At 30.8% G+C, this 25000-nt stretch overlaps 1 protein-coding gene and 2 long non-coding RNA genes across 11 annotated transcripts; 2 read left to right on the top strand and 1 right to left on the bottom strand.

Moving 5' to 3' along the window:
- Positions 1–6: 6 nt before the first annotated feature.
- On the bottom strand, positions 7–5107 carry LOC123260032. Of its 5 annotated transcripts, none has more exons than XR_006508378.1 (6): positions 5016–5107; positions 4367–4811; positions 3583–3634; positions 2752–3450; positions 478–2682; positions 7–405 (listed from the first exon to the last, which is right to left on the bottom strand). It is a non-coding gene; the product is annotated as an uncharacterized LOC123260032 (long non-coding RNA). The 5 variants fall into 5 exon arrangements; XR_006508380.1 differs by having other exon boundaries at positions 490–2682; XR_006508382.1 differs by lacking the exon at positions 2752–3450.
- Positions 5108–5628: 521 nt separating this feature from the next.
- On the top strand, positions 5629–20674 carry LOC123260031 (FERM domain-containing protein 5). 5 transcript variants are annotated; one of them, XM_044720952.1, is made up of 12 exons: positions 5629–5886; positions 10254–10358; positions 10441–10483; positions 11368–11544; positions 12613–12824; positions 12975–13127; positions 13949–13963; positions 14604–14692; positions 15430–15689; positions 15836–16012; positions 16900–17613; positions 18281–20674. In XM_044720952.1, the coding sequence occupies exons 1-12, from the start codon at positions 5791–5793 to the stop codon at positions 18709–18711; spliced, it is 2472 nt and encodes an 823-aa protein (XP_044576887.1). In that variant the 5' UTR covers positions 5629–5790; the 3' UTR covers positions 18712–20674. The 5 variants fall into 5 exon arrangements, with proteins under 5 accessions (XP_044576887.1, XP_044576886.1, XP_044576888.1 ...); XM_044720951.1 differs by having other exon boundaries at positions 18278–20674; XM_044720953.1 differs by lacking the exon at positions 13949–13963 and having other exon boundaries at positions 18278–20674.
- A 2886-nt stretch (positions 20675–23560) lies between these two features.
- LOC123260033 lies at positions 23561–24520 on the top strand. The gene is made up of 3 exons (XR_006508383.1): positions 23561–23692; positions 23830–24246; positions 24336–24520. It is a non-coding gene; the product is annotated as an uncharacterized LOC123260033 (long non-coding RNA).
- The last annotated feature ends 480 nt before the right edge of the window (positions 24521–25000 follow it).

Here is a 25000-nt window from a genome sequence, read left to right as displayed (position 1 = left end):
AGGTAGTACTTGCGAGTAGCCTGTTTGAAGCGCGAGTGTAGAGCAAAGCCAGCGGTTTTTGCGATTAGCCGGGCTGGCTGCTGCTTTACCGGGCTTGAATTTTCTCCCTCTTCTTGCTCATACTCCAATACATATAAATTTATACGTAGATGTATACATATACTATCATCCCTTTTTCCCTTCATCATCTCTTGTCCCCGCGGACGATACGCCCTCACGCTGATTCCCTTTGCTTTTCACCCTGCCGCCGAAGTCGCCGCGAAACTTTGTTTAACCAAAGTTAGCAAGAAACAATGCCTCGACGTGTACCCTCTATTTATATATCTTTTGTAGCTCGTCGACAGACTGACTCTTCCAGCTCGTCCACTCTTATACTCTTCATTTGCCAGAACGGATTACACTTAACTGCAATAAAAACGGTTATCATTATCATTGTTTAATAATAAATAACAAAAATAAATTAAATCCATTGTATACTTTATAAATTACATGATAAGTGGCAATTGTACTGATAATATAATTTAATGGATCTATGAAAATCCGTAAAAGACTTGAATCAAAAGCATCACATCACTGCTAAGGAATCCGACAGATTCTCAGCCCACTCTTATAAATCCACTTTAGCGACTTTGGTGCGCTAAAGAGAGTACCACAACTAAGCCAGAGGTTGCAGTAACAGCATCAGGCACTTGTAATCACCTCATTAGCTGTTATCGCAGTCAAGTACAACCAAGTATTTCTCTGACTGTCTAACATAATACTACTGCCTTCATCTGGACAATTCCTCATCCAATCTTCATCATCCTTCTTTATCTTTCGGTTTTGCTTTCGCTTTCTCTTTCTTTTTCTTTTCCTTTCATATCATTCAACAGAATATCTTCTTTCTTTTTTTTAAATATATTACTACTCGCTGGCATTTCTCACATAGTACTATACCATACGGGGTCAACGCATTTATTTTCCTCTCAACACACAAAGAGAACATCATCCATCCGCTAGGCTGTACTCTTAGCCATACCATCGTACGACAACATCTCAAGATACACACTCAAGCTTGATCGTGAGAGATTGACCAAATGAGCGCGATAACACCCGAGCACTTTTTGCTCAAACCATGAATCATCACATTATCTTTGCTGATAATGATAAGCTTCAATTTTAAGATCTAAATACTTAAATTGATGTTAATATCAACTTACAAACCACTCTTTTAACTATAAATATATCTACGTATTATGGGGATATATTTATAGCCCCATAATAAATGAAACATGTGGTACAAGCTGGTAGTTAATGGGTCCACATGTATTCCACGTGTTTCTCAATTTTAAAAATCTTCTGAGATTTCCAATTTATCGATACGGTAAAAATAATGTTGGAACGATTGATGCAGCATTTGAGCTTCTAAAAGCCGGGATACCAATACAAGAGACATCACCAACATTGGATGGTGTCTCATCACCCGGTATACCACCACATCGTATAGTAGAACGTTGTTGGTTATAAGCTCAAGACCGTAGACTAATGATCTCAGTGGCTGAACGCTTTTTGCCGGCATTCTACAACATTCCCTTTCAACTGCAGAACTCACCAGAAGTTCCCCCTTTTTTTTTATACACATATATATATATATATATATATATATATTTCTTCTCTCTCGTACCCGGCCAACGCACCTCTCCAAGGATAATATATATTCCATTCCTTCAAACTAATTCCATAAAACAAAATTATAATTGGAATTACAAATAATGAATTATAAAACAATCCAGTTCAATTGAATGTTCATATTTACGCCAAGTACCAATGAATTAAAGTGGCAAAAGCTAGAACACCATTAATGATTTCAAGTAAAGTTAGCAAAAAATTAAGTTGATTTGTTAATTTTGTTGTGTCGTGGCTGTCGTAACAATTTAAAGTTGGAAATTCATCTGGAAAATCGTCTGTGCAAATTCTACGGTCCGACAAGTAAGCTGAAGTGACGAGAAGAACAACCAGATACAGAGGGAGAGTAAGTGAGAAAGAGAATAACGACGACAAAAACCAGGGACGACGACGACGACGACGCCAGGCGCTGCTGCTGCTGCATCATTAGTGCTCGATCTCACTCACTCTGTTTCTCTTGCTTTCTTGTTTCTTTGCTCTCTACTTCAGTGCCACCCCCTTGTCCCTCCCTCCTCCCTTCACGGATTTCAGAATGTATTCGTAGATACATGTACACACATCCAACATCCTCTTCTAACTCTCTGATGGCCTGCTCACTAGTGAACCAAACCACCAAATTCATCAACTTCTTCTTCTTCTTCGTCCTCTTCTCCAATTCTGTTCTACCCATTTTATCGAATGCTACATACTGAGTCACGTTAATTCCCGTTCATCACTTGAATTGAGTTGCTTCTTCCAATCCAATGAAAAATTTTTCTCAAGTGTTAAAACTTTCATTATTCCTTTCATTTATCCTTATAAATTCACGATTAAACTTTTGAATTATCCAATCAATCGTCAGCACATAAGACCTTTCTTCAGAAGCTACAGAAACTCTTTCACCACTTTCATCATCCTCTTATTCGTCTTCTTCTGCTTTTACATGCCATTCCCCTTATACATAATACTTTTTCATTCCTTTCCATTTATTTTTTCCCGTTCAAGATAAATCGCTGGTTTTAGTCCGTCTTTTAAGGTCTGAAAAAACAAATGGATCACTAGTAATTGCGTCCAAGAGACAACCTTACCGAATAATATACATATTACCTCTTAAAAATAATAATAACAATACTATATATATCCATAATGATTTACAAATAACCATACATAGTAAATCCGTATATAATACTTCAAATTCGTTTAAAATTTGACTTGAAAAAGAGTTTGTGAATAAATTATTATTGTTATTTGCAACAGTCCTCACTCTTTTTATATAATATATACATCTACTGTTGAATTGTAATGGTAATAACAAAAAATTTCTGCATTTCTGATCGTCGCATTGTTTGAAGAGTAGCAACAGGGGGAGCGATGGATACGGATGATGATGCCCCATGTGTGTTTATAATATACGTATACATATATATTAGTTTTGGTATCGGTATAAATATATATATAAAAATAAGTATGGGAATAAAATGCCAACGTGTAGTGTCTACTTATACCATTCGTTTTACTTGCCGAGATATGTGTAATGTCTATACAGATGAAAGGCAGCCGTTAGTGAACACACATCACATCCTTACCACCACTCTCGATGCTGATGTTGAGTTGATGCCGTTTCTCGTTTCTCCCGTTAGTTTTTTCTTCTGAGGTAGTTCTCGCGCTACCCTTCTACACTCGTCCTGGAGTGTGTAAGCTTTTCCTGGATACTTTTTTCGTCTTTTTTTACCCCTTCTTTTTTCTTCACTCTTTCTCTCTGTATCCAGCAGGTTGCCGATAAAATTCCTAACTCACTTATTTCATCTAATAAATTATTATATTATATATTATCTATTGTATTTTATTTTTGGTAACACTAACTTGTTAAATAACATTATTAATACGCTTACTAATATTCACGATAAATATTTATGAATAAATTATTTAAAAACTTACCTAACAAACAGCTGTTCTTGATTGTTAACCCTCCAAGAAACTACTGTGGCTCCTAGGAATAAAAAATTTAATTTACATTAGTGAAGAATATATTTTAATTATACATACATATTTATTTAGATTTCCGTTCTCAAAGATTGTATAATACTGTCATACGATTTATTAATTTAAATACCAGATTATTGATTAACTCAAAAAAATTATCCATCACTTTTTGTTACATTTTTTTTGTAAATATTTTGTTGAGTTAAAATTAAAAAAATGCAGAACTTTTTACATTTTAAAGTGAGGTAAAAAAATACGCGGAGTTTGTAACACCGCGATATCACGGTGAATCCACGTGGTAGCGAAAATCCCGCGCTCAATTTTATCGCTCCGTCTGCAGATATAATAACAAAGTAATTATAGACTTTAAAGCAATATATATATATATATATATATATATGTGTGAAAAAAGTATTTAAGAATAATAAAATATATAAATTACAAGTCATAAATATAGATGAAATTTATGTATTAACAATTATAACTTCAATGACATAATGAACTGGTAAAAAAAGCTTAAAAAAAAAAAAACGATGAGAGAGCAAAAGAGTTAGAGGTCGGTGAGACGGACTTTAATGATTAAAAAAAATTTAATTAAGTATAACTGGACAGCCTTCACTGAAACACACCCGGAAAAGTATAAATATTTTATATATAACATGAAGATGATAAATTCAGAAAGTTAAAAATTTGTTACTGTCAAAAAATGAGTTGAGATAAAAACACAAACACAACACACCGTGTAAATTAATCGTGCAGGTGGTATTGTTGCCTCGATCGAGAACGACAACGCTGGTAGCCGCTGCCATGATATCACAAATAACGCCGCCACTCTGCCTGTAATAGTTTGTATTATTAAACTTCCACAAGATGTGATCTGGATTACGGTATTTGATGTACGACTAATACTTGTTGATGTTGATCTGGTGAGTATCTGGTACCGTCTAACTCGCCGGCTCTTCTCATCACGCAAACGACCTTTGTTCAACGCTCCCGGCTGATTCCCCACCACTCATGAGTTTTTGTTTATCCCTTCCAATTCGGGGTTTTCAGCCAATCTTCATCAGCGACTGAATTATCATATGTAATTTGCAGTTTCAATAAAACAAAAGGAAATTTATCTTTACTGTTTGTCGGTGTCTTATCTTCACACAATAAGATAGTTCATCAAATAAATTTACTTCCTGCGAAAAAGTTAGAATTCTTCATGAAATTAAATTAAAAATAATCAATATAATATTTTTTATTTATTAATTATCATTCATTCAATTTTAATAATAAAAATAAAAAGTAAATATATGATTGATTAAAAAAATTAAATTTTTGAAAATTTTAAATTTCCCGCTTTTTTAATATGACAAGTTAAAAGCGAGCATGCGCAAACTAACGCATGCGTGGGTGAATTCAAAGCCCGCGGCGGCGCGTAGAGTCTGAGAAGCATCAGCGTACAACACTTTAGTAGTGAAGCGGTGTTTCTCTTCTCCGTCACAAGTAAATTTGTATGTTATAAAACTAAAAAAATAATAAATAAATGAGTACTGCTGAAAAATTAAGTAGAAAAAAAAGCCAGTAGATGAGTAATTTAAAATAAAAATAAAGACAAACCATAAGGTTATAATGCTCTGAAATGTCAAAGAAAAGATAGAGCGTGTCGGGGTGACACGTATCCGATAAATTGATAACAATTAGCGATTTATTAAAAATAAACAACAAATATAAAAAAAAAAAAAAAAAAGGGAAGAAAAATAAAAAAAGCCGTTATACGAGTTTACTCGGCTATGCCTCGTCGACTTTGCTCATACTCACGACCCGTAGTCTCGTCGATAGTCGATACCCGCGGCTTCAGAGAGAAACAGTGGCCCGGTCGCGTGTCCCCGTTGAGGAACTCTCTCTCTGTCATTGTCAGAGAGTTCTCCTCAGCGGGTCTATTATCTTAAGTAGTAGTATTTATTTTTCTTGTTATTATTATTACTATTACTATTATCATTATAATTAAAAAAAAAAAATAATAATTAGCAGCAGAAGAGAAGAAATAGCAGCAGCAAAAAAATTGCTGCAATTATTTTAAAATAATTTGTTTAAATAACGTCAAGTGTGTGGTGCTGTGGGGGTGTAAGGGATGAAGGCCGGGAGGATAATTCAGGTGGCGATCTGAGATCAGAAATGTTGAAATTCGGCAGCAAGAACGACGTTACGGTGGTACATCGTGCCACTATTCGACTGCTTGACGACGCTGAAATTATCCACTGTGACTTTCAGGTAATTTTTTATTTATTTTTTTTTAAATAAACAAGACTGTTATTTAAGCCGACCTTGTATAGAAACAGTGGCACACGCAATACGTCAACGTCAACGTCTGCGTTTATGTTAATTAATGGTTTATTGTTTATTTTCTTATTTATTACTCATTAACTCATTGTATACATTACAATCAAAACAAAATTAAATTAAATGGAAATAAGATAAATCTGTTTGAATATTTTTCAGCTAAATAGATTCTTCACAGCTTTGACAGATAATGTAATATGTATTTGTGTGAATGTATAATATAGCTTGGGACGAATAATGAGAAAAGAAGAAAAGAAGAATAAAAAAAAAGTATAAAAGTTTGGTTGGTATTAAATTTTTCCGAGGTGAAATCGCAGCTTATTGATAACTGAGCACATTCATACACACACCGAATAGAAGAGGTCTATCGCGAAACATCAATTCTTCTGGTCTTGTATTATGTCTCTTTAAAAGCCAGAAAGAGAGAATAGAAAAGTGAGCAAGAGTGTGTGAATATAAAAATCGATTTAGTGAATAACAGAATGTAAGAGAGCTGACGAGTACACTTTAAACAACAGAGTTATTATATTGTTTCGAAAATACTGAGAACCATCTTAAATTTATTTATTATTTTCAATACTATTTATCTTTACACTCTTTTCGGATACGTATATGCGTTTAGAGATGTGGGACAAGGCTGTTATTTTTGGCACAATTCTCATTTCTCATCCCCTGGTTATGTGCAACCAACTACGAGGGAGATGAACATTCACCCTCTCCTTGACATCTCTCTTACTCTTCCTGTCTACTCTCTCCTTAACCACTTTTTATATTTTTAAATATTTTTACATTTCTTTTAACTTTTCTGACTTTATTTCTTCATCTTATTCTTCTTCTTCATCCTTTTCGTTTTCTTCCTTCCATCCTTACTCTCCCTTTTCCACTGAGATCTTTTAACGTCGTTTTGTTCCAAGAGTATTCTCCAACAGCGACAATAGCCACTCGATCAAAATCAAGTTACTCAAGCACAAGTGTCCACTTGCCCGCAATTATTCTGCATAATGTATATAGTTATTCAATTTTAGTTCAATAGCTTTTTTTCTTTTTTTTTTTATTATTATTAACTCACATTCGCGTGAGTGTAACACTTTTTTCCGTTTTATAATATTTGATCGAGCTTTTTTCCCCATTTGTTTTCACTAAATTTTTTTTCTTCTTTTTGCTTTAACAATGAATGAATATTCACACAGAGAAATCGACGACAAAGTCGTTGATTACAATTGACTCGCGTGGGTACTCAATAAATATTTATGATGGTCTTACTCTTCCCGACTAAAAATGGAAATGGATATAGATTTTATGATAAAGCGTGAGTGAAATAGACAAAGTTATGTTATAGCCAACGAACGTTATACTGATACACTTATACATATAAATATAGTATACTTTACACGTACATGTTAGGTTGTATTTTGTGTTGTGTAGTAAAAAAGTATATTAATGTACTTATAGCTATATACAGTGTATAGCTTCGTGCATTTCTTCTTATTCTGTCCTAGCGCTATGTCATATCGCATCGTCATGACTGATTATACTGTTGTGTATGCGAATGTAGAGTACTAAGTTATATTTTATGCATACATGTATTAATACCATTACATAGCAAAACATGTACCGCTTTACTTCAATATAATTTCACCCTCGTTGTCACTGTGCATGCAACCTAGGGGAGAATATATATGTAGGTAAAACTCGAGGGAGTTTTGAGTAGTGGGAATTCACGTTAATCTGACGTATTGACTTGTCTTTGCTTTACCCTAAATTGGTCAAAGAACTAAACTAAAAGTTTAAAAGTAGAAATTATATGCAGAAATAAGAAATATATACGTACGTAATTAACCTTGTTGATGTAAACGTGATCGTGAATTATTTTCGTGAAAAATAATTAGCTAAGTTTACTCGTGCTTCTTTCAAAATAGTTGGTAACTTTAAAAACTAGAAGCTTAAATAAATAATTTTTTTGTTATTTTTCTTTATAAATTATTTTACATGGCGACATACTTTTAAATAAATATTAATTATAAATTAGCTGAGTAATTAGATTAAAAAAAAAAACTTTATTTTAATTAAGTTACTGCATTTATAATTTATATTGACCTTTTGAAATTAAATTGAAAGTTTGTCGAGTAATGAGAGATTCTAAATTATAAAAAAAAAGATTATAATATTGGCTCTTGCGTTTTTTAGATTGTTCAAGTGTGGAATTAATTAAAACGTGCAATTTATTATTTTATTAAATTATTATTTAAAAGTGGACTACAGATTATATCAATATATATAAATAATACGTGACGGTTATTAATATAATTGATAAAAAAGTTCTTTGCAATATGTTCCCATAAATACGTAATTACATTTCGCTCTAAATAGACATTATCAACTCATCATCGTTTAATTGCCAATCGTTAAATGTATTTATCGAGTCGTATTATGATATATGCATATACTTTCAGCTACTCAATAAGAGAGTTAATTATTAAAAATCATAAATAGTACACTATAGGTAATAAAATTTTTAAATTATTTTTATTTTATTCAAAATATATGTACGAAGTTAATTTTACATATGAAATATAATATAACTAGTATATTATAGTCCAAGAAAGGCAATTAAAAGTAAATTTTAACTTAGTACATAAATTTAGCAAGTAACAATGATGAAATTTCCGTAACTCATTTTAAGTGTAGGTTTGTCGCATTATACAGGAAAAGGTCAGCAGAGAAAGCGGAAGAGTCAAAATATCTGAAGCAAAGTTTGAGTGCAAGAAGAAATAGCGCAAAATTAAATGTTTGCAGAATTTAAATTCGAGAAATAGATGAAGATATGTAAAAGGAGTAAATTTACAACTAGATTTAATTTGTACACTCCAGTGAAGATAAAAACAAACTAATTTTGTGTATATTTTAATTAAAAAAATCCTAATTTTAAATTCATCTGAAGCTAATGCTAATGAATATTCTTCCGCGGAAGGTATCAAAAAAAATATCATCTCTCTTCACTTTTGTACTTTTTAGCGAGTCAGATTGAAGGCTAAAAAGAAATAGATTAAGATGTACACAAGAGAATATAATAGTAGGAATTCAATTGAAGCGCAGAAAGAAATAAATGAAGATGTAACAGGATGATGAATTAAAAAATCTAAAAGACACAAAGTTGAATGATATATAATTTCAACGTTAAAATCAAGGTCTATGTTCAGGATATAAATACATATGCATGTGACTGACGGGTAGATGGATACTAATGCATATGTATGATACACAATATAAAATACGAGTTTCCAGACATGGTTGATATAACTCACGCTTTTACCCTGTTTACTGCAATAGACAATCCATCGGATATTTCTCTACCTCCTTTTTATTATATCGTGAATTTGTGTAATGTAACTGAGTACTAAAACTAAATACTTACATATATGTACATGTACGTAATATAAATTTTGTCGTATGTATTTTATTACAAACAGTTGTGTAGACCACACGAGACTCTACACTCTAGATCACCTTGGCCTGTCTTTTTGGTCATTAAGGTGGTGCGTGGTCGTTTAGCCAATAAACATATGTCTATATGTTAAATTGTCTCTTTAACTCGTCATTCTGCTCGGTATAGTATTATACTATAATTATATATTGACATACATATGTATATGTACATCAACTTACCTGATTAAAACAAAAAAATCGTTTCTACAAAAATGATAAATGGAATCGCAGTAACACACTCTAAAAATTTTTATTCCTTTCACATCAATGCTTCCATTACTCTCTTATATTTTATTTACTCACATCACTGCAACGCTTTTAGGCTTTTTAGCTTAAAATTTTTTTCTACTTCTTTATCTTCTTCTCTTATACTCGCAGTACGAATTCTGCCAAGTCATGTCTTATTAAAGCTGAAAAAAATGCGCAAAAACGTTTATGCTAATTCTCTTTTTTTCTATTTAAACTGCAGTAGCACACATGTATGATATAAGATATGATGTAATGGGGTAATATCACAGTGACTTAACTTTATTACTACTATTTTCATCTGATTAATTTCAACACCGATTATTTAAGTTATTTATCCCCAAGATCTAGCGGGGCGATTATTAACGACATAAATATAAAATGTGTAAAAAAAATTGCAGATCTTTCTTTGTATTCGCGCAATCGCGTGTCTTAGAAAACGCAACAGTTTAATTAACGACTTATTCTCTCCTGGTAGCTCTATATTTATTATATAAAGTACACCTTACGTATCAAAAGTACTAATCGTGTGTGAAAATGATTTTTTTTCTTTTTTTTTTTATTAGCCCCAGCACAAAGGAAGATATATCCTTGAGTATGTATGCAAACAACTCAACATCATTGAGACTGATTACTTTGGACTTCGTTACGTCGATCATTGCAGACAACGAGTAAGTTTTTTTTTTTTTACTTAAATAAACACAAATTATATTTCTATTTATTAAATTTATAAAAAAATTTATTTATTTTTAGCATTGGCTGGACCTAGCGAAATCGGTAGTCAAACAAGTTAAAGGTTCGTACCAACGTCCACAAAGTAACTCATCAAACTTATCGATTTTCCGGTCGTAAAGTCTATAAGCACCTTAGATTACATCGAGGGCGGGCGGAAGCTCCCTTTGATTCAATTCTCAAATAAAAGTATTCTACTTACTACATAACAAGTATTCTACGTACACGCCAGTGGCACAGTAGGTACAAGGTCTCAATTGACGGCGTAGGGTCGCGAGACCAAACGTAAACCGGTAGCAATAGACCAGTGGGTGATGCACCTACATATACATACATACATTTATGTATATATGTATATACTTCTATGCCTATATAATACATCAAGACCGTTAAAGTCTAGACTAGATGTATGAGCACGCGCACCTATCCATTTTCTATTTAGTTTATGGTAGGTACAGCCTGCCGGGTCGATGTCGCATCAAATTTTCAAAGGCTGCTTAGGCTGTGTAGAGGCATACACGTGTAGTACAGCTCATACTCCTAAATAAAACTATAAAAACTACATGACTGCAAGATACAAGAGCTTACCTAGATAGGAAGACGTGCAGGTCTTGCTCATCTTATAAATTCTTGGCTGTAAGCTGCTCCAGAATTCTTTAGTTTACTCTACTACTGAGTAAATATTTCAATTTTCACTGGACTTTGAGTCACGGTTGTCGTAAAAAAAATATTCTCTTTACTTCCGTATTTTAGGGAGCTTTAAATTTTCATTTTTTAAATTTTGCTCTGTAAACTTCAGACAGATGCAATTACTACAATTTATATGCCGTATAATTTCCGGGATGTAGTTCTAGTTCTAGTTTTATTGACATTACAATACACATATATATATGGATAATATATATAAATATATATGGATATGTATTTATGAGCGCTAATTTATTGTAGATATGGAGCCAATCCTGTTCAGCTTCCGCGTGAAATTCTACCCGCCAGATCCCCTGAGGCTGAAGGATGAGATTACCAGATATCAAATTTATCAACAGCTCAAGAGGGACCTGCTGCATGGACGACTCTACTGTAGTCCAGGGGAGGCATCGCTGCTGGCAGCTTGCATTCTCCACAGTAAGGATTTGTAGTCAATTCATATTTTATGTATTAATGGAGAAGCAATTATGATAAAGACTCATCATAGGCTCGTTACTACTTCCACTATATCACTTAATTATCTATCTACTATTGGGCTTTCACGCTAAATCAAACCGTCTTTAATTTAAAAGGTTTTTATTTATTCACTTGATCTTCAGATTATCATTTTGCGAAATTTTATAAAAATTTATTAAGCTCTTAATTTTATATTAACATTTATATCAGTACTGAAATATTAATGATTTCACGAGAGTCAATTTGGGATTATTTTTTAATTGTGTTAATAATTCATAATACTTGTCAAAATCAACAATTATACGTACAATTGTATTCAATGTAATTTAGTTATATGGATGATTGTTGATTTTGCAGAACATGGTTTGTTTTCCAAATATTATTCATGACTATTTGTGAGTAAATTAATATTATTGTAGCAGTAACATTTTAGCAAAACATTATTTTACTAATGAAAATATTAATAGAAAATTATATAATTAAATAAATTTGTATTTTTAACTTTCTGAAATTTATTACACAACTAGTTTCAATTTACATTATTTAAGAATAATTATTCTGAAAAATTTATGATAACTGGAAAATGTAAAATATGTAAGCGGTAAAATATAAAATAAGCTTTAATTCAAACTATTATATTCTTAATTTTAATCAGACTTTAGTTTTTTATAGCTCTTTAATCGTAACTAGAAAAGTTTATGAACCAGCAATTATGCTCACATTATAATTTCTATTTACCACTTTGATTAAATTAAAAATCTACCTGTTCCTTTGAGCTCTTGCCGGGAAGTATTTTGTGCAAATATTTTTAGATTAAAGTAAATGAAGAAATAAAAAAAATCCAGGATAAATATTCAAATTTAAAAGATTCATCAAAAAATTTGAAATTCAAAGTTACTTTCAGCTGAAACAGAAAGATAAACTGAACAGAATTAAAAATAAAAAAAAGCGGGTGATTTAGCCTGGAATGTCCCACATATTTATGTACTATCTTCTGTCTACTACACGGCATTTGTATTGGTCAATCAGACGAGCTTGGCGAGTACGATCCGGAGATCCACGTGGGCAATTACATTTCCGAGCACAAGCTTCTGCTCAAACAGACTGAGACCATTGAAGAAAAAGCAATGGAACTACATCAGACACAACTCAAGGGTTTTACGGCTGAACAGGCAGAGATACATTTTCTCAGGCTAGCGTCTCAACTTGACACCTATGCGGTTGATCCCCATCCTGTCAAGGTAAGCAGCTCTAAATGATCCGGAGTATTGCACACATGCTTTTCTTTCAATGTAACATGACTCATTGTATCATTTTATTTATATTTACTTATATTATACGTTCTCATTATTCTTGTTTGATTAAGCCAATAATTTATTTTATTCATGTAGGATCATAAAGGAACCCAACTGTACTTAGGGATAAATCATCACGGAATCCTCACATTTCAAGGATCACGTCAGACGAATCATTTCCGCTGGTCTGAAGTACAGAAAATAAATTACGAAGGGAAAATGTTTATTGTCCATTTGACCATCACCGAGGTAAAAATAAAAAATTTATTGTGGTATATAAATAAAAATTATTCGGTAAAAATAAAACATTTACTGTTTAAATTAACTAACGAAAAAAATTGTTTGATCTGGTGAACAATTGATTTAAAAATAATAATTTTTAAACAAAAATTAATTTGGTTGTGAGCCAAGCAATTTATTTTTCTTTTTTAACTTTTCTGAATACTCCGCAAAAAAACTCACAGTGAACTTTGTGTGTATATAAAAAAGTTTTGTGAATTGAAATAATAATAATGACTTTTTTTTATTATTTCTATTTTTATAACACCAACAATACCTCTTGTTTCATCACACGGCTCTTAAGCACTCCTACAGCCAGTATTAATCTCATTTTCTTCTTTTAAAAAATAAGTCTATATGTGAGCTTGGCATAAAAAATAAAAAAATATATATATACATACAAACATATAAAAAATATAAAAAAGTAAATTGGTCTAAAGCCGACCTTGTGTTACTATGCTACGGTTCACAAGATTTTCTGGTACAGTTTTTCATAAAGTTACCGAGGTATTTATCCGGGTGCATGCGCTCTAAGAAAAAAATTGAAATAAATATCTAAATATATTTATATTTATATTCATAATATATATAATATATAAAAAATATGTGTGTTAGAGGGCCGAGTGAAAACATAGAGGAATAAGGTATTACACGGTGCTATTTCAATGTCGTTGATACGATTATACAACCACCCTCTAAATAATCTCATTACTAACTCCCTCTTTTATTCTTTTTTTTTTTTACATTGTTTTCTCGGTCTATGTATTGGGCTGGTTTTGCACACCTATAAGGACTTGAGAACGAAGGTGAGTAGTATGTATACTCCAGATTGCTATTAAGTAAAGCCAGTTGAGTCGCCTCGATGTTTCACCAACCACGTCGTACATACTAGAGACCATACCAAAGACTTTCTTAAACACACCGGAACGTCACGACAGTGTGTACTGGAACTGACGACGACCAAGACAACGTAACCAAGACTAAGACCAAGACTGGGACGAGTTAACATTTTTTATTTTGACTTCACTTTTAATTTGCTCTTTCTTCGCGGTCTTGTTACATTTCTTATTTTATTTAACTCTTCACTCGCCCACTTCCGTCGACGCTCTCTCGTGTGGGTAATACACTTTTATTAACTTTTTTTTTTTTTTTTCATAAACCTACCGTACATGTAACTTTTATATATATCGCCTACGTAAGTGTAAAAGAGCATTATGTACTTGAAGTAATATAAGTGATTAGCGAAGCTTCTACTCGCGCTTTATCATTACTAGTAATTTAGATAGTGGTATAAATAATTACACGTGTACTAGTTATCATAAAAAATATATTGAGTAGCCACATGTAAGTTATAGAAAAATACTTACACATTATTTTTTATTTATTTATATTAGTAATAGTGATAGCAAAATATCGATAGCAAAAATAGTCTGCCGGTACTTTCAGAAAAAGCATACCGTTGGCTTCAAGTGCCCGACTGGATCAAATTGCCGGCATGTATGGAGATGCGCCATTGAACAGATGTTGTTTTTCACGTAAGTAAATATAATAATAAATTTATTTATTTATTTTTTACTGCAATTTAATTACTAGAATTAGTTTTAATAATTTTTATTCTATTCTAGATTTTAAAAATTTAGCTTGTCATGTTTATTAGTGCTTCTGGTGCTCGGTCCATCGTGTAATCGTATTAAAGCAGCTGTCTAATTGCCATGTAATCGTTTTGTAGATTAATCCAATTAAACTAGTTGCCAGAGGCTCAACAATTCTCATTCCATACTCCATCTCCTTGTTTCTCTTATTTATACTAATAAACATTATCAAGACAACGAATAATGATATCGGGCATAAAGAAAAAAAGCTCAAAGAGATAAATAAATAAATTCTGATTTTATAAATTCTGCATACAAGTTTACTTAATTTACGAAAAGATGTAGTTAAAAAAAAAGTATTTTAATTTTTTTTATACTATCAAAGGAAAAAGTAATTTAACTTTACAATTCCACCGCCGTTGACACCTACTTTACTACTTACTTTAATAGCTTCTTCAACAGGGTAATAAAAATAATAAAAATACAATAATAGCATTACCAACAACTGCGACAACAGTTGATATTCTTCCTCAACTGTGTATATAAAAAAATAATCTTTGCAAAATATCGCTATGAATTTTCTGACATTAACTCTTCCGAAAAGATATGCATGATGAGGAAGGAGTGTATATGTATACATAAGTATAGAATAGCTGTAAAGTCAAGAAATTTTCACGCAGGTTGCCCAGAGCCTCGGACGCACCAGTTGTAAGCGGTGGATCTATATTCTCGTGGGGCACCAAGTTTAAGTACACCGGGAGAACGGAGAGGGAAGTGTTGGAGGAAACGGCTGCGGCATCTGCGAGTTCCGGAGAGGCTTCATCGCTGCGTGGTAAAGGCGACGGACCAGTTCAACGTTGTCAGAGTGCTGGACTCCGCAGAAAAGCAAGTAGTGTACCAGCTACTCCAAGCACTCCTAGTCAAGATCTTATTGAAATTCGTGAGTGATCCAACTGTTTAATTTAGAAGCTAATAATTTATAAAATTTTACCAATAATTATTAATTATTATTATTATTATTACTATAATAAATTAAATTGTGTTTGATAGTATCATAATACTAATAATCACTGTCAATTTAAATAGGATATTCAAGTTTGCCAAGAAGCTGTCATAGCGCGGGTTTAGACGGCGCTGGTATGGCTGAGGCAGGAGCTAATGCCTCGGGTGTTCCCCTTAGTTCTCCCTATTGCCCTGACAATACACTACCACTATTGGAGACTGTATCAGAGGACCAAGAAATATATGCCAAGAGAAATAACGGTTGGTAATCATCGCTTATTAAATTGCTGGCAATATCCTAATAAGCTCTTTTATATCAACACACATAAAACATTATCATCATTTTTTTTTACATCATCAACGCTTATTGCTATTTCCTATTTCGCTGTTTCTTGCTAAAATCAACACACGTCTTATCTAACTGTCTGGTATATACGGGTAAACAACTTCCGGTGTGTCTACTTGCTGCTTTATCTTCAACATACAACATACCGGAAGAAAGTCTTCTTCAGATTTTTTTTTATTTTCTTTATTTTTTATTGTTATGGACTTTTTTACGATTTTTTTGATACTTGTGTCATACACTGGGGAAAATTCTTGTGTCGAGGGAAAATTTATCGAGCTGTCCAAGCGGTCGATGCACAAGTTACGATAAAACCTGAAGATCAAGTTTCTGGCCAAGTTTGATGGCAATTCGTCTCTTCTATCTACACTATTACCTTTACGTATTTATATATCTGTGTATATCATGTATTTCCTTATTTCCTTTTCTGAGTTTTCTCATAAATAAAAATAGTTGATAGCAGAGTTTCGCATAATATAGATATGTGTATATATTTATATACAACCGGCCTAGCTTTGGACATATTTTGCCGCTACTCTCTCACTGAATGATATTTCCGGGCACAGCAACTCTTTATTTTTCTTTTTAATTTTCTTTATAATTTACTCTCTTTACTTTTATATATATATATATATATTTGTACATATACGTATGAAACAATTTAAAAATAATAATAGTGGTTGTGTACAAGGAACGAATCAGCAAATAGTTAGTTATTTAGCTTTGTTTTTTTATTATTTAATTTTTTGATTGGCTTTTTTTTTAGTACCTCTTGATTTGTTTTTTATTTCTTTCTGTTCTTTAGCGGTAGACGAAAATGAATCGCATGCGAGTGCCCACACCACCACATCCATCACAAATCAAGTGAAAAAAATGAAATTTTCAAATAAAAACACATTTGGCCGTCCGCCGGCGTTGTACAGTCAAAAAATAGTCATAGGCTCTGAAGAACTTGTGGGAAAGAATATTGATAATGTGGTGAGACAAAAAATAAATTCGCTGGAGAAAAGCCCAAAAATTATAAGATCTACGGCACTTATTATTAAAACCTCCAGAACGCCCATAAAAGCGTCATCGTCGCTATCAACGCTATCATTCAAGATAAATCCAGGTATCAATAATACCGGAATAAAAACTTCAAATACTTATTCAAGATTAATTGGTACAACACCGAAGCATATGAATGGATTTAATAGCTCAGAATCTCGGAATAGCTTAGAAGATATTAGAACTATTGAAAGACAGGTAAGCCCGTCGTCATCCGTCACCAAGACTACGCCGAAGAATGACAATCTAGAGACCACTAATACTGTAGTAACCGCAAATACCTCTTCAGCGACACAAAAGAGTACTGTTAATGGCAGTATAATTTCCGCGAGAAGTAGAAATGGACCGATGGCACTTGCCATGGCAATTGCTGCAGCGGCTGTAGCAGCCACTACATCAAATACTTCAACATGTGGCGGTGGAAACACCAGTAAAGATTTACCTTTGGACGTCAAAAGTAGACATGAACCAGGTGAGCTTGAATGACTATTTCACGAGGTAGGTTGTCGTCATCTGTAATCACCATAAAACTATTTTTTTTTTTATATTTACTGTAAATAATATATTTAAAATTTTACTTTCATTTTTAAAATATATTTACAATATTTACGACTCGCTGAATTGTGCACTCATTTGTTGCTTTATCTATTCATAAACTAACTGAACGCTTTATTATCCTTTCGCCTTTTTTACAATTGCCACTGTCTGTCACGATTTTGGAGCCATGACGTGCACGATTTACGTCTCTCTCTCTCTCTCTTGTTCCCTCAATTGAAATGTTTTTTTCATTTAAACTATTCCTCTCTACCCTTTATCGTTTATATATCCACCACGCCACTTGTTCATATTTGTACATATATGTTTATACTCTCTCACTATCCCTTTTTATAATATAATAGAAAAAAGAAAAAAAAAACGGATGTTTAAATCTCGCTTCGGTGTATAACAATCAAACGAATGTATCGACCGCTGAGTGCTCACACAATAATACAAAAGAGAAGTAAAAAATACTGGAAGAAAATAAAAAATAATAATACATAATATAAACTATAAAGTATAAAAAAGTATATGTATCTGTATAAGTTTCCTGTGCAACTGAAAAGCTTTTATTGAAACTATATTTCTGTTTGTTTCAGTAGGAGGACAAGTGGGCGATGCCGATACAAACGACTACTTCTTTCGAGACTCTTTCGATCACTCGTCGTCAGAAAGTCAGTTGGTGGACGGACTTGGAAAAACCCAAAGTAGATCTGTTACACCAGTACCAAAAATGCAAAAGTTACAAAACAGCAAACTTTGTTTGCAACCAGTTGGTTCAGCAACCAAATCAATTATTGTTGGTGGTGGTAGCAGTAGATCACGTGCGTTACGCAGTGTGCGATGCATACGTCTATTTGTATCGGCATTTATTCTTACAGTAACAATGTTGTTTATTGTTGTTGTTATTGTTTTTGAAACTGACTCAGCAGTGTTTGAGAGCATTCGCAAGACACCTGAAATGATTTCATTCAAAAGTCACTACTACGTACCCATCAGGGAGTTTCTTAGGACCAAACTCGGCCTATTTTGATCAGGCAGTCGGCCGAATAAAATAATTTTCTTAATTGCTCAGTCAGTCTTTTTTTCTAAATGATAAATGATAATAATAAAAAAAAATATTATAATTAATTATAATTATAAATATGGACAGTGCCAAGTCAAAAATAGCCAAGTCATCACATTATTAAAACGTCATTAACTTCCATTAACTATTTTGGAAATTATTGTACTTTATTTTCTATTTGCTACTACAAAGTTCATTGTACGGTAATGTGACGTCGGATTATTAAAAAGACATGGCCTATCGAACACAGGTAGATTTTTTATAGATGAAAATAAAATTTGTGTGAAAATACTTCCTAAAAAAATATAAAATAACAAAAAAATAAAAATAAATTTGAAAGAAACAAGCGTATTTAGACAGAGTAAAATATTTTATCATTGAATAAAAACAAAACTAAGATTGTATCTGTACAACTGTAGATCTTTAATGTGTAATAATATAGATTGTAGAAAGATGTTTATTATGATTGATGGTAAATATCTTCAACAATTCATCACTCGGATTGGTGTAATTGAAAAAAATGCGAAAAATTGTGACGTAGGAAAGTTAAACAAAACTAAAATGAGTTCGTTGACATCGCTTCATCTCATAAATCATATTTATTATAAATATATATATATATAAAAATATAATATTTTGTTCTTTTTACTGTTCTAATTGCATTCCACATTTTGATTAACAATAATGATAATAATTATTATTACAACAAATGACTGATTGTGAGTCATATAAATATTATTGTATTTCCTAAAAGTGCCTACGCAATTCTAGAATCCTTATTCGCGCATGCTGCGTGTTTCTGGCTGAGATTTAAAGAAATTTATAATATATGTCATTAATTATATCCCATAGTCAATTTAAATGATCGCAAAATTTTCCAAGAGCTAAACCAAAAAAAAAAAAAAAAATAGTAAAAATAATTAATTATAAAATCTGCCGGTTTTTTTCCTGTACGTGATAAATGCGTAGGAACATTCATATGTATATTAAAATCATATATGTAATAAATAACATACGTAGGTTTCAATAAATGCTTCTACTGTAAACTAAATCTGAGTGATAATGAGGCACTTTGTTTACTTAATAAATAAATAAATAAATGAATAATTAAATAGATAAGTTAATAAAATTGTGTATAATAAAACGGATGTCAATTGTAATAAATCCGATAAGAATAGGTAATTTAAATATTTGAAAATAATTGTGGAGTATTTGAATACTATAAATAAATTTAAAAATATATTAATAATAATTGAATTTTGTCAAAAGTGATCTGCAATCACAGAAAAATTAATCTTTTGATTATTACAGTCAATTTAATTTGTTATTTAATTTATTGTAAATTGTATTATAAATTGTCGAGAGTTTTAATAAGATTATTTCAAAAGAAAAAAATTATATTGCTTATTAGATAACGGAGTCATGGCAATTGTAAAAAATGAAAAATAGTTCGAATCATCTAATTACTCCTTTTTCTCTTATTCGCGTGAATAAGAAGGCAAAAAGACACGAAATAAAGTAAAAAATAATAGAAATAATGAATTGTACTGAAATATGTGGTAGAAAAAAAAAATACGCGAGTCTTTAGTAACGAAAAGAGGCATTTAATTATTCTATAGAAGATTATAAAAAGTAATATAGTTTTAGTAAAATGCTTTTTAGCTGACATATCATAGTTATTTAAAACTACAGTTGTCATTTATATTTGTTTTAATTTTATCAATTTTATTAAACTTTTTGTTTCGTTATTTTCATTATTCATTATTTGATACGGTGCTGTACGAAAATTATTGAATAGTACATTTAATTAAAAAATTAATTGAAGGCCATGACTTATACATATTGCGACAATTAAACTTGATACACGAAAACAATCATTGTTAACTGCTCGCTAAGCTGTTTTCTTTTTTTTTTTATTAAGTATCAAATTTGATAAATTCAATAAATTGAGTGTGAAAACAAATAAATCTATTGTGTAATCCGTCAGAGAACAACAAACAAACAAACAATGCTACAAAGTTCCAAGATCTCTAATCAAAATCTTTATATTGCTCTCAAACTTTTGTACGCTTAATCTAGTTGATCTAGTCGTGTCTAATGTGAATCAATAAAATATATTTAGTAGGTAAAAAAATTGGTAAATTAAATAAAACATCGAGTAAAAAGTGTTTGTCAATTTTGAAAAATACTCGATGTTTCTGCGTGTCTGTAAAGTAACTTTTATTTATAATTTATATAAATATATATTATATATTTTTATTGTTATTTTATATTATTTAATCATCATGATATATAACTAATAATTGTACTTATAATTATAATTTAATTTTTACCTTTTAAAATAAGATGAGCAATAATATGTAATAATAATTACGTAATATGAAACAATAATTATGTATATTTATTTTATTTATTTATTTATTTATTATTAAATGGCCGGATAAGTGTGCATTGGAAGTTGCTAAACCGACACGTGGATAAAAATAAATAAATTGAAAACTAAAAAAAATGAAAAAAATAATGGAAAGAAAATACGAGAGACAGATGATGATCTTCAAGATGTTTATAAATAAATGAGATCGATTAATAAAAAAATAAAATATTAAATATCAACGCACCTTGTAAAGATCATCGCTGCACGATCGAAATAAATTTGCACTTTTCCAAAAATTCATTGTGACGTATTTTATTATTTTTGCAAACGTTTATATAACAACTCAACCCTGGACTCCAATTTAATTGTATATTTATCTAAAATAAAATGATATATTGCCTAATTATTTATTTACATTTTACAATATTAGCATATTACTTTATTATTAAAAAAAAAAAAAAAAAACATTTTACCTATGAGTGAAAGCCACTACTCAATCTCTATTGATATTTATTTCCTATTAAAATAACCCGTTTTACCAGAAATCAATCAAATCAATTAAAAAATAATTATCGGTCATAAAATGATATTGTCAATCATTACAAAATGTATTAAATATCGGTAGGATACTGGTAAACTGTTACATTATCCCATACATAATTTTTATAGCTCGATATGAACATAAAAAAGTAATTTTTTTTATTAAATAAATTATACGAAACACTTTCGATTAAATTACCATATAAACCGTGGGAGCGTTATCTTTGCTATCGATATAATGTAAATTTGTAAATAAATCATGAGTTAAATCCCAGAAAACACATAAAAGCTCCTGATAAATTTAGTTAAGTGACTAAGCAAGAAAGACGTGGGCGCAGTGATTTTATCTAATCGTGATTTCCAAAATCAAAAGTTAACATTATTTTCTCTATCTCCATAGGCGGTCAATCGATTAATTTCAGCTCACAGCCCATAATAGTAAAAATATACGTCCTCAATCTACAACAATAAATTTTCCAATTAACTTTATAAGCAATAAAAGTAACAAAAGTAATAAAAGCTATCCCACTGAGAAATCGGTATTTCCGTACCAGCAGTACCATCAATTTCTTTTAAAACTTACAAACTTATGTTAAATCTTCCCTTAAGGTTTTTATTTAAAAAGTTAAAAGCATTTTCCTGTTCATCTGTTCTTAATGACCTCGATAATCCTGCATCAAACTATAATTAGATCTCCCGGCAATCCTTTTATATTTTTTTAAGTAGACCAAGAGGGCATCGACTGTCCACTATACTAGTTTTTAATCGATCGAGCACCACCTGACCCTTAAAGTGTCATCAGCTTCGACACTTATGATTAGTTACACACATAAGTGAAGTTTAGAATCTAGGTTCCACATTTTACGTTCTCTTCATCTTTAGTACCATCCAATCTGCCTAGCACCGACTCGACTAATGTCAGTATCCATTCTATTCTCTTTACTCACACTTCGTACTTGGGTACTTTCGATGTCGTCATTGGGAACGACACTAATCGTTACAAGACTCATTATTACATTACATAGACCCTGAAAATTATTTTATTTGTAGGTATTGATTTAATAAATCAAAATAATTCAATTATTACAATAAAAAAATACTTACAAAAATATGAAATTTAAATTAGCAATTACTAGATCATTTTTTAATTTTACTTAATAAACAAATTTACTCCGAAAAATTATATTTTTAATTTTTTTTAATTTCTACATGTCAATTTTTTAATAATTTTTTTCTTGTAAATAATAAATCATAAATTGAGACATCTGATAATTTTTTTAACAAATAAATTACATGAAATTAAAGTAGCTGTCACTTGACAAATTTTTAATTTTATTTAAGAAATAAATAAACTCTAAAATTATTAAAAAAAAATTGCATTTTAATTTTCTTAAATTTTTATGTCAATTTTTTTTTATTTTTTTACCGTAATTTATTTGTTAACAAAAGTTCTAAAAATTTTTAAATATCTGCTAAATTAATTTTCATATAAATTACATCAAGAAAAAATTATTTGAAGAATTCCATCCTTAAAAACTTTAAAAAATTATAAATGCAATTTTTTAAAAATAATTTTCTAGACCTAGTTAATTTTTAAAGAAAAATAAAAAAATTGTCAGGTGTCTGCTAATTTCAGTGTCATATAAAAATTTTTAAATCTCGAGTAAACAAATAAATAAATTCAGACCAGTAATGATATTTATTTGTCCTTGCCATTGTTGTTAATAAAGCAATCATTTGAATCGCTGCAATTGGACAAATATATCAGAGATTTACAATCCAATAAATCAGCAGCTAAAATAAAAAACAATAAAATTAATTAATTAAAAATTCTTAATAAAATATTATTAGAAACATCTTCCTGATTTTGAATAATTTCAGAGTATCTGAGATTATATCTAATCCTTCTTGTCAATCCAGCAAGCTTTTGAAATTATTAAACTTGTAAAGCTGTCAGGTAGAAAATTATAAAACTAGTGAGTTTGAAGTTAAATTGAAGAACCAATACCTGAAGATGACAGGAACAAATTAAAGGTCAGGATAGTGATTTATAAGGTTATAAAGGTCACGTATAAATGAACAAGTATCTAAAAGTTTGAATAGAGAAGAACTTGGTAGCAGTTGTATGGCTGTAACCCTACTATGAAAATGGACTATTGTGTGTTTTGTAGGTGTAGCAGTAGGAGGGCGAGGATTTGGCGGGAATGGAGAAGGTTGAGGCGAGCGAGTAGCCAGAGCTAGAGTGGGAGTAATAAGAGTACGTGAAAAAAAAGAAGACAGTCGTATCGGCACGTCCCTGGCGTTCACTCGTGCTTCAGTGCACTCGTGTCGGTGGGCTCGTACTACGGTAGACAAGTTCGTCAGACTCGACGCTGCTGAGTCTAGTGAAGTATATGGAGTGTACGCTCTATGTGAGTCATTTTACGCTAGTGAGTGTTGCTGTTAGTATTAGCCTTAGTTTTATTAGTCACTACTCTACTGAAACTGAACTAATACATAATCCCAAGCTTTATAATTATACCCAGGTCGGCTTTCAACTTTAACTAATTAGTTTTTAGTAAACTTTAATTACTAAATTATCATTACCAGTAAGCTATTTGCTATGACAGTATTTTATTTAATTCTAATATTATTTTTCATAATGTTTAATACAATATATTTGTTTTGTTTTGTTTAGTTTACTGTTGATGATGTTGTGTCTCCTGTATCAGCTTAACCAGGTCAAACGGTTAAAGAGTTTTGTTTACTGGTGACGGCTTTTTTATTTATTTGTGACTGTTTTGTGATTTAATTTTTACTTGGAATACTTGTTGAACGGATTAGTAATACAGTCATCATGGTGAGTAATTTTTTTTATCTATTCACATATACTAAACTTGTTTTTTATTTCAGTTTTATAAATTATCACTCATCTTAATCTTTTTAAATTAAATCTATCGATATTAAATGATTGGAAATCGGAATTTAAAATATATCTGAAGCTTCGAAGATTAGATTAATATTGTAGACAGGTTAGATACCTGTTCTATTTTTTTTTCTACAGGTAGTATGGTATTAAAATTAACCGACGTTCAACAATTTTTGATTTTTTTATATTAATTAAATTAGAACAAAAAAAAATATTTTTACAAAATTACACGTATAATTTTTAAAACTTTTTGCATGTGAATTTTTTTTTAATAATTTTTTCAATGAAAAAAATTCTAAAATTTTTTAGATTGTTATAACAATTTAATTGTAAAGAAAAAAATTAAGTGAAAAAATTTCACATTTAGAAATTTTCAAAAATTGTAGGTGTGAATTTTTAAAAATATTCTTTTTATAATTGATTTGTTATACAAA

The sequence above is a fragment of the Cotesia glomerata genome, linkage group LG2 (assembly GCF_020080835.1).
Source record: "Cotesia glomerata isolate CgM1 linkage group LG2, MPM_Cglom_v2.3, whole genome shotgun sequence".
In the NCBI taxonomy this organism is placed as follows: domain Eukaryota; kingdom Metazoa; phylum Arthropoda; class Insecta; order Hymenoptera; family Braconidae; genus Cotesia; species Cotesia glomerata.
The sequence above is the reverse complement of the archived record's forward strand: the minus strand, read 5'-3'. Positions and strand labels throughout refer to the sequence as shown.